This window comes from Triticum aestivum, chromosome 4B, assembly GCF_018294505.1.
Source record: "Triticum aestivum cultivar Chinese Spring chromosome 4B, IWGSC CS RefSeq v2.1, whole genome shotgun sequence".
NCBI lineage: Eukaryota > Viridiplantae > Streptophyta > Magnoliopsida > Poales > Poaceae > Triticum > Triticum aestivum.
In genome coordinates this window covers 649,418,969-649,428,434 of record NC_057804.1, presented here as the reverse complement: position 1 = coordinate 649,428,434, position 9,466 = coordinate 649,418,969, and the positions used below count along the sequence as shown (strand labels likewise).

The 9,466-nt window shown below is 49.2% G+C and overlaps 1 protein-coding gene across 1 annotated transcript in view; it reads left to right on the top strand.

The window, feature by feature from the left end:
- LOC123090352 (serine/arginine repetitive matrix protein 3-like) overlaps positions 1-8,328 on the top strand; it is an 18,970-nt gene extending 10,642 nt beyond the window's left edge. The window contains exons 4-7 of the mRNA XM_044511690.1: positions 419-911; positions 1,006-1,161; positions 2,187-2,275; positions 8,286-8,328. Coding sequence (XP_044367625.1) covers positions 419-911; positions 1,006-1,161; positions 2,187-2,215 — 678 coding nt within the window. The 3' untranslated portion in view covers positions 2,216-2,275; positions 8,286-8,328. The remainder of the gene's footprint in view (positions 1-418; positions 912-1,005; positions 1,162-2,186; positions 2,276-8,285) is intronic.
- The last annotated feature ends 1,138 nt before the right edge of the window (positions 8,329-9,466 follow it).

Sequence of the window (9,466 nt, the reverse complement as noted above, 5' to 3'; positions counted from 1 at the left end):
GCACCCTCCCCTGCTCCACCGCCGCCGACGACCCACCGCACCCTTCCCTGCTCCACCGCCGCCGACGACCCACCGCACCCTCCCCGGCCCGCTCCACCGTCACAAATGAATGCAACTAAAATTATTACTATTTCATATTCATATTCATTTTCTTAAAAATTATTAGATGCAACAAAAAATAATAAAAAAAATTACTTATGGCGCACCTCTGGCTGGTGCGCCATTGCTGTATAAAAAAAAGATTACTAATGGCGCACCTCTGCCTGGTGCGCCATTGCTATATAAAAAAAAGAATACTAATGGCGCACCGACGGGTGGTGCGCCATTGCTATCTAAAAAAACATACTAATGGCGCACCACTACGGGGTGCGCCATTAGAAAGCTTCCCCCTAGCTAATTTCTCCCTCTCCCTCGCCAGACCCCCTTCGTTCCTCTCTCCTTCGCCAGATCCAACCCGCGCGCTACCCCCCGACCCACGCCGCCGCTGCCCCGACCCTCGCCGGACTCCACCCCTGCCGCCCCCGCGCCCCCGCGGCTCATTTGTTGTGGCACCCCCGCCAGACTCCACCCCCGTGCCCCGCTAGCCCACACGGCTTCGTTGCGGCGCCGTCGCCGTTCTCTACACCGACCTCACTGTCCGTCCGCCGCCGCCGCCTCGTGCTCCGGCTACTCCCTCCCCTCGTGCGCCCACATACGGCGGCGAAGGTGCCCGGGTCCCCCGCTCGCCGTCTCCTCCGACTCCTCCCGGGCCGTGCTCGCTGCCCCCCGTGCTCGCCGTCCCCGAGCCGAGCGCCGCCTCCCTCGCCGTCCCCCCTCCGCCCGCGCCCACGCCCTCGACGTCCTCCCGCCCAAGCCTCGAGGGCACCCGCGTGGAACGGATCCTCACCTCCGACCCCAAGCTCCCCTTCAAAGTGCGAGTACAGATCCCCCCTCTTCCTCCTCCCCCCACCCCTCCTCGGACCAGATCTCGTCCTGATCCGCGTGTGTCGTGCGGTGGCCTCGCAGGTTCAGCGTGCCGGAGGCGGCGCCCTTCACCGCGGTTCTCAAGTTCGTCGCCGAGGAGTTCAAGGTTCAGCGTGCAGGTCTTGCTGTGCGTCAAGCGCCTGGTCTACACCAACGACGCAGGGGAGGTCGTCAAGGGCGTCTGCTCCAATTTCCTCTGTGAGTCCCAGTTCCCTCCCAGAGATGAGGAATATGCATTCTTCCCTTCAGACTTAGAACACTCTGAAAATTTATTCAGACTAACGGTGTTCGGTTCAGTTAAGCTGAGGATTTTCTGCAGTTCTGAAATCAGGATCGGTCGATTTGATTTTTAAATTAGACAGACCGCGCAAATGTTATTCTTGAACGCACTAGTTTCCTCTATGAGTCCCAATTCCCAAGGGTAAGAAATTAGCATTGTTAGTTCTGAACAATCTGCTAATTATTCAGACTTAATAGTGTTCAGTTTAGTTCACGCCTTTTGCAGCTCAAAAATAACGATCAGTTAATTCTCGTTTTGACTAGGCTCATTTAGTGTGTGCTAAGTAGAATCCAAAAAGGTTATCTCTGCGGTGCATTGCAATGGATTTGACAACTTGGCACTCTATTTTTCCTCAATTGCATTCCTCTGTACTGCTCTCTGAAGATTCTGCTAGTGTTCAGAATTCAGAGTCGGTTGAGTTCAGGCTTTGTTAGGTGTTCTGTAGGTTCAAATATGCCTGTGAATTTGTGGGAGAAAGAGAGTTAGTGTAGAGCAGTACATCCAAGAAAATATGCCTGTGAATTGTTATGCACAATGTACATACACGTGTAGGTTCAAATATTTTCTGTAGGTTCAAATATTTTTGTAGGTGTACTTCAATGGTACATCTACTTTTTTGTCTATGAATTGTAGTGCTAGTGTACTGCTAGTGTACGTCCTGATCCTAAACAAAAAAGTAGAGCCAATGAGCCAACCCGTACATACGTGTACGTGTATACCAAGTAAATATGCCTGTGAATTGTTATGCACAATGTGCAGATGTTAGTGTAGAGCAGTACATCCAAGAAAATAGTTCATCAATAGTACTTCAATGCACCAGTAGTTTCCTCAAATCTTAATCAAGCTAAATAGCTATTTAATGTGGGCATGTGCTCCCACACTTCTTTTTTATATATCAAGAAGTATGGACTGCTTGGTTTATTTTCCTTTCGTTCCTTTTCAGGTATCTGGTCTGAAATCAAGTCAAATTAACTTCTAAGCATTTAGGTTTAGCAAGTCAAATTATCAGTTTCATACATTCTTTGATTCCAGGTAAGCATTTTTTCCCTACCTTCTGTCTTTTTGCTGCACTGTTATTTATTGTATCCATACTTTCTGTTAATTTTGCCAGAACATAGAGTTCTGAAGGCTGACTATCCTGTCACTTCAAGTGATTGTGGGTTGCATTATCTTATCTTATTATATGTTTTTAGTTGATTATTTTTGTGTCTTGATTTGTTGGTGGGATGAAGGTTTTGGAAAACTGGAAACCAGGGTCCTTCAAAAGATATCTATAGAAATATAAGCTGAAGCGCTTTTGTCTCTCCCTAGAACTGTTGGTATTTGAGTAGCTAGATGTAGAAGGGTAGGGAACAACATAAACTTGAAAAAGTAGAAGCAATAGCTAGTTTCCAGCTTAGGGACCAGTACTAGGTGTGATGTTCCCCTTTGTTTATCTAGAGCTTGATTCACGTACTAATTGCAATTAATAAAACTGTTAGCAATGAAACATCACATCCAAAATCTGTTCCCCGTTGCGTGAGCTCTGATTCAGACTGAGGCATGCATGCTGCTAATTTGTCTTGAACTTGAAGTGGGATTAAGTGCCCACCATGATAATAAAGAAGCTAAGTAGCGAGTCACGTTCCAACAGTAGTAGTAGTGGCACATTACTGTTTCTTATTACAAAGATGCAGTGTCAACATTGTTAATCAGTGGTTGGTGATATTGACTGGCTAAGGAGTGCTTCGGCTCGGCTCAGTGGCCGCGGATTCACACATAGAAGTAGTGATTATTGTGTGAATTACACTATGAAAAGTAGTTTTAATTTGCATTTTTGTAGGACTGCCGTCCATGTGAACACTCTTAAGTTTATACTGCTTACTGTTGAATTATATGAATTTTGATCCGGTCAACGCTTGACTTTGCCTGATTTTTTTGTTCCTTGTCTAAGCTGAAAGCAGATTCGATCATGATTTTGCACTCACTGTCTGCAAATGATTATTTTTCATTTCCTTGATACAAGTGTCCCATTGGCAGTACTGCATGTACCATCTGGGTATGCAGGCTGTAACTTGAACTTGAAGAACTCCTTAGATAGTTTTATTAAAAAATGTGTAACTTTAAGAAAAATTGCAGATAAGTAGACACTGAAAATTGCAGCCATGTCAAAGTGTCATTTTATTTGGGAGCAGTAACTATAAGAAAAGGAAGTGAGTTGAATTGCAAAAAAATGGAAGGTGAAATGAAAGGAACATTGCTCTATGTGAAAATTGTATGTGCAATCTACAAATGTGAAAAACTGTATGTGTTGTCAAAAACCGTATGTGCAATCTCCAGAACAATTATGCTTATGTGAAAACTGTATGTGCAATCACCAAATGTATCATCATAATGTAGGTGATGTGTTGTGTGATTCTTCATGCTGAGAACTTCAGCTTTTTCAACTTGCTGGACTATATGTTCATTGGTACTACTTGTGATGTTGCTGCTATACTACTTGGGAATTTTGTCAACTTGTGATGTTGCTGCTGTACCCCAGGAGACCCTTAGTTTGTCGGAATGTCGATTAACTTCCATTCCGGCAAATTCGGGTACTCCATATGTCCTATTTTCAGCAAAGGTCATGCTGAAATTTTCCGTGAATTTTAGCATGACTTTGCTAAAAATAGGACATATGGGGTACTTGCGACTAATGCATGGGCCGGGGTAGCTTAGTACTTAATTAAGTAGGATCAACTGCCCCACCATTTTTGCTGCATTAAACCATAGGTGGCAATAGAGCCAAGTGATTAGGCCCAACTTAGAATTCTCCTTAGCATCGATAAACCCTAGATGATAAACCCAACATAGGTGGCAATAGAGCCAAGTGATTAGTGCCAAGTGATTAGGCCCAACCTAGGGTGCCTCGGCATCGATAAACCCTAAATGATGAAAACTTAACTTAGCATTTAGGGTGCCTCGGCGTCGACAAACCCTAAATGATGAAACCTTGGCTTTTAGGGTGCCTCGGTGTCGATGAGAACCTAAATGATGTATGCTTAGGCTTTTAGGGTGCCTCGGCGTTAGCAAACCCTAAATGATAAAAGCTTAGCTTTTAGGATGCCTCGGTGTCGACAAACCCTAAATGATGAGACCATGATCTTGTTCCTTGACAATAACCAACTTTTTGACCAAACTTTTTTCCTATTTAGAGCGAAACATGGCCCACAATGATGAGGCCGGCGGTTCGGGCGGCAAGCAATTCTAGGAGCTGTCCCAGGAGATGGAGGAAGAACCTCACCGCTATGAGGACGTCGCGGAAGACACCGATCTTGACTACACAACCCCTAGTGGCGTCGGGGATGACACCACTGATGGTGCCGCTGAGGATAGCACAACTGATGATGGCGGCGCAGACACAGATGGCAACCAACCGAAGAGGCAACGGAAGGACCGGCGCCCAAGCGTGCTCGGCACCATCAAGGAGGAATTTACTAAAGTGAACTCCGACGGGCATCCAACGGCGCCCAAAGAATTAGTCAAGGGGTACTCGGTTCAGCTCGGGTGCATTCTCCAGAGCACCGTCTCGATCAACACCGAGAACCTAAGGCATAAGGACCGAGGGAATTTGCGCAGCCTCCTCTTCACGAAGCTGCACGAACGATACAAGTTCCCCGCTGACTTTGCGAGCACACGCCTCTCAGGGAAGAAAGTGAACAGTGACGCCCTCACGAAAATGAGCACGGCCCTATCTACTTGGAGAAGCACGGTGAAGGCAATGATTGAAAAAGGTGATAGTTATGAGAAGATCAAGGCGAAATATCCTTTGATCAACGAAGATGACTACAAGGAGTTCAAGATCAAGTGCGAGAGCAGCGCAACCTCCGAATCAAGTCAGTGGGGGAAAGAAATGCGGGAGTTGAACTTAGGGGTCCACCAACTCGGTCCCGGCGGTTACAGAGTGGCGGAGCCTATATGGGACAAGGAGGACGCGGAGTGTGCCGAGCAAGGCCTACCGCCCCGCTTTGAGAAATACCATGACAAGTAGACTAGGAACTATGTCAGGGCCCGGTACAAGGAGGACCCGGTAACAAAGGAGCTTACCACGGATCCGAAGACCAGGGCGCTTGAGCTTGTTCTGGTAAGGAATACACCCCCGCGTAATTAGCTCCATATGGTTGCATTCTAATTAATCCTCAATATTTCTAAATGGTTCACGTTCCTTCCACAGGACACTGAAAGCAGTAGCGCGGGGTCGTCTCAGAGCTCCCCTTTCGACACCCCTTAAATAGGGCGTTGAATGTAATGAAAAACAAGGATAAGGTCAGTAAGCCGTCGTCATCTGGTCGTGTGGCCGACAAAGGCTTGTCCACAAAATGGTCATCATACTATACCGCTGGTGGGCGAAAGGAGAAAAAGACCAGCTCGGAAAGCCAGTCGCGCGAGGTTGAAGCACTCAAGTCACAAGTGGTGCGGATTCCGGAGATTATCCAAGAGCAAGTGCAACAACAACTAGAACGACGCTCACCGCCATGGTGCCTACGTTGATTCAGGGGCTGACGACGTCGATTGCGGGCGGCTAACAGGGGCCTCCCCCGGTTCCCAGCTTCACGGCCAGCAACTCGCACAACGCGCAGGCGGCACCATTGGTGTCTCAGGCGGCGCCATTGGTGTCTCCGGCGGAGACAGTATTCGTGTCTCCGGCGCCAGCACAGGCATTGGAGCTTAATGCACCCGGGTGTACGCCGGCCGGCACCTCGCCAGCAAGCGGCCCCTCCGTCAGTTGCACGCCCGCCGTTGGCGGTGCCTCGACATTAGCCGAGCTCGACGGCATCACGGTAACTAAGCCTCTCGGCCGATGACTTCATCTCCTTGCCTTTGACTGGGCATCCCTGACGCCCTACATGTTTTCGCAGGGCGCCGCCGATGTTCCTTGCACTCTCCTGCACTTCGTGGGCGGCGAGTTGGTCGATGTCGCCAAGGGCAGAATCGTTCAACCGGGCAACCCCGTGTTCCACGATAATCCGATGCCACCCACAGTGTATAGGGTTGAACTGGTTCGGGTGCTGCCAGGCTGCGACGAGCTGTTACCTCTGATTCGACCCGCTGGGGCCGACGAAGAAGATGAGATGACCCTCAGCGCCTGCGTAAACTGGCCCCTGCTTTGGCCGAAGAGCCAGATTCGTTTGGGGGCGGGGGACACCACCCCACAGACAAGACCGCCAGTCGTGCCGGCGCCAAGCCATGGCAAGAACGCCGCAACGCTAGCGGACATGCCGGACATCCCTATGGCATAGGATCCAGACATGCATATGGCACAGGATCCGGACGACGATGACAACGACGACGGTACATTTACCAACGTCGATAAGTACTTTGCCGAACATGGGTACGGTGACGAGTTCTGCGGGCCTCCTTCTCAAGAACCCAACCAAGACGACCGCGATCTAGCTGGTACGACGGAGAAATCCAATTGCAACAGGCGTCGTCTGGCGTTCAGTTCTTAGGAGACGCCTCCAGCTCCCGCCTTCACCAAGCCTCAGATAGCCGAGGTGCAAAATATTATCAGCCCTAACACGCTCAAGAAGGCGTTTTGTGAGCAGAACTCGGTCCCATTACAGCAGATCAAGAAGAAGGGACGGAAACGAAAGACTAACAAGGGCGCTGGTGCGAGCCAGCCGGCACCGAGTATGATCCGTGCTCAGGATGGGCCACCTTCACCTATGGATATCTCGAGGAGGGTGCATGTGGCGGGTAGGGCGATGCTACCGACAAATATGCTCAATGTTGCAACCGGTGCTATGCGGAGTCTGCATGACAGTGTTCTTTCTTTGGAGAAGTGGTGTCTCTCCCAGAATGATGTGGCATACCCGGTTTTCGTGGCCAAGGTGCCAGAGGGCAAGGGCTTTGTGGATGGCGCCATCGGGGGTATGATCGTCCTGCGGTTTGATGACATCTTTGCTATGTTTAACCTTCATCTACTACACTACACCTTTGTTCGGCTGTTTTCGCTGAGTATGGAGATGCGGATCATTCGAGACAAGACCCCGAACATCGTGATAGTCGACCCCTTCTACATGCATGCCAAGATCTTGGGCAGCGCTGGGGACTGGCAAGTCGCGAGTTCACACCTCAAAGGCGTCATTCTGGCAAACCCAGATAAGGATAACTTCCTCATGCCTTACTTTCCCGAGTAAGTCATCCCCTCACCGCCCTATAACATATGATTTCTTAGATTTTGATCGTTCTTTTTTTTCTAACATTCCGTGTTCTGTGCAGTGACACACATTGCACACTCATCCTCTTAAGCCCGAAATATTCCACGGCCATGTATTTCGACCCGGACCGTGACTCCAAGATAGACTACACAAATATCAAGAAAGTTCTTGATGATGCTCTCCCCGGCTGCGCCACATCTGGAGGCACCTTTAAGAGGCTTGTTCGTAGGTACGGCAGGCACGTGTTCACCCACAATACGACGTTCCCCTGCGTCAAGTAGCCGCCTGGCGGTCAGAAGGATGCCTACTACACCCTCCATCACATGTGGGAGATCGTACGGGACCATAATCACCTTCTGCTACCAAATAATGTCAAAGATTGGGCCGCAGGATTGGCGGCAATCCAGGACGCGGACCTCCGACAAGAATTCTTTCGCATCCAGTCAGAGTTTGCAGAAATCATCCATCAAGATGTCCTTCGTACCTCGGGGCAGTTCTACCTCAGAGATCAACCGTCCAACAGTGAGATAGACACAACACTACAAATGCAGGCTGACAACGCCCGCGACTTCATGACCATCACGAAAGACGGCGGCTTCATCCACGCTCCGGTCCCATGAGTCGAGTCGAAAGTAGTGATGCTATTTGTAGTTCTGAAACATCGATTAGCTCATGTTGTAATTAAACTTTAATGAACTTGTATGTCTCTTTGGTTTGGACAGTCGTTCAACTTAGATGTAATCGATGCTATTTATTAGTAGGACCATGAATCATGCTATTAATGTCTTGCTTTTCTCTTCCAATCCTTTTGTTGCATACTTATATATTGCTTATGTATCGTCTGTTGTTTGGCTTGTGCATAGAGATGCCGTCGTATGTCGTGTACAAGAGTAAGGTTTCCGGAGTCTACGACGACTGGGAGGAGTGTCGGAGAAAGGTTCACCGTTTCAGCGGTAACAGTTACAAAGGGTACACCACTAGGGCGGAGGCGGAATCTAGATACGCCCGATATCTAGCGGGAGAGAGGAGGGAGCGTTGAAGGAACCGGATGAAGACCAGTTTCATCGCGATGATGCTCATCGTGATGACTGCAGCTCTCTTCTATGTGATGGTAGTTTAGATGATCGATATTGACTTGTAATGTGAAGACAAACTCGCTACTCGCGGTCTCGAGACTTGTAATGTTCTATCTTTGTTCGGTCTTTTGAATTCGGAGACTAATATGATGAATTGTATTCGGAGACTAATCTTCTATTGTATTCAATGAATCTGCTGTTGCTGTGTGCTGATGTCTATATTCTATCCAATAATACCTTTTGTAACCTATGCAAAAATCAGAAGAGTAAAAAAACCTAATATTCATACTAATGGCGTATCACCACAAAGTGCGCCATTAGTATGCCAAAGGATACTAATGGCGCATTATCCCACAGTGGGCCATTCGTATGCCAAAGGATACTAATGGCGCATCACCCCACCATGCGTCATTAGTATGCCAAAGCACATGGGTAAATATGGCCCCTGGGAGGCATACTAATGGCGCATGCTGCTCTATACTAATGGCGCACGGCGTGGTGCGCCATTAGTATATAATACTAGTGGCGCACCAGTAGTGCGCCATTAGTAGGCAAAACTGGTGCGCCACTAGTAGGCCTTTTCCTAGTAGCGGTCAGACTGACGAAGGGGTCCCAGCCGGAAAAGCCCTCAAACCTGGTGGTTCGAAGCTCGCCTCCTCCGTCGGACCGGTGGCGCCGCGTGGCGCAGCTCCGACGGGCCGCGTAGTGCATTGCCCGGCTATTTAAGTCGACCGGCGGCACCGAAACCCTACCATCCATCCATATTTTCCTCCTCTTGTCCGCCGCCACCACTTTCCACTCCACCCGTCCGCTTAGTAGCCATGCCCCTCACGCCGCCGGGTGAGGAGCGAACCCTTTCTGATGCCGGAGCGCCAGCTCGAGCTCCTTGAGCAGATCTGCGCTGTGCGCGAAGCCAGGATTGTCGCGGGGCTACCTCTGGATGAAGTGGATCCGGAGGAGGAGGAGGA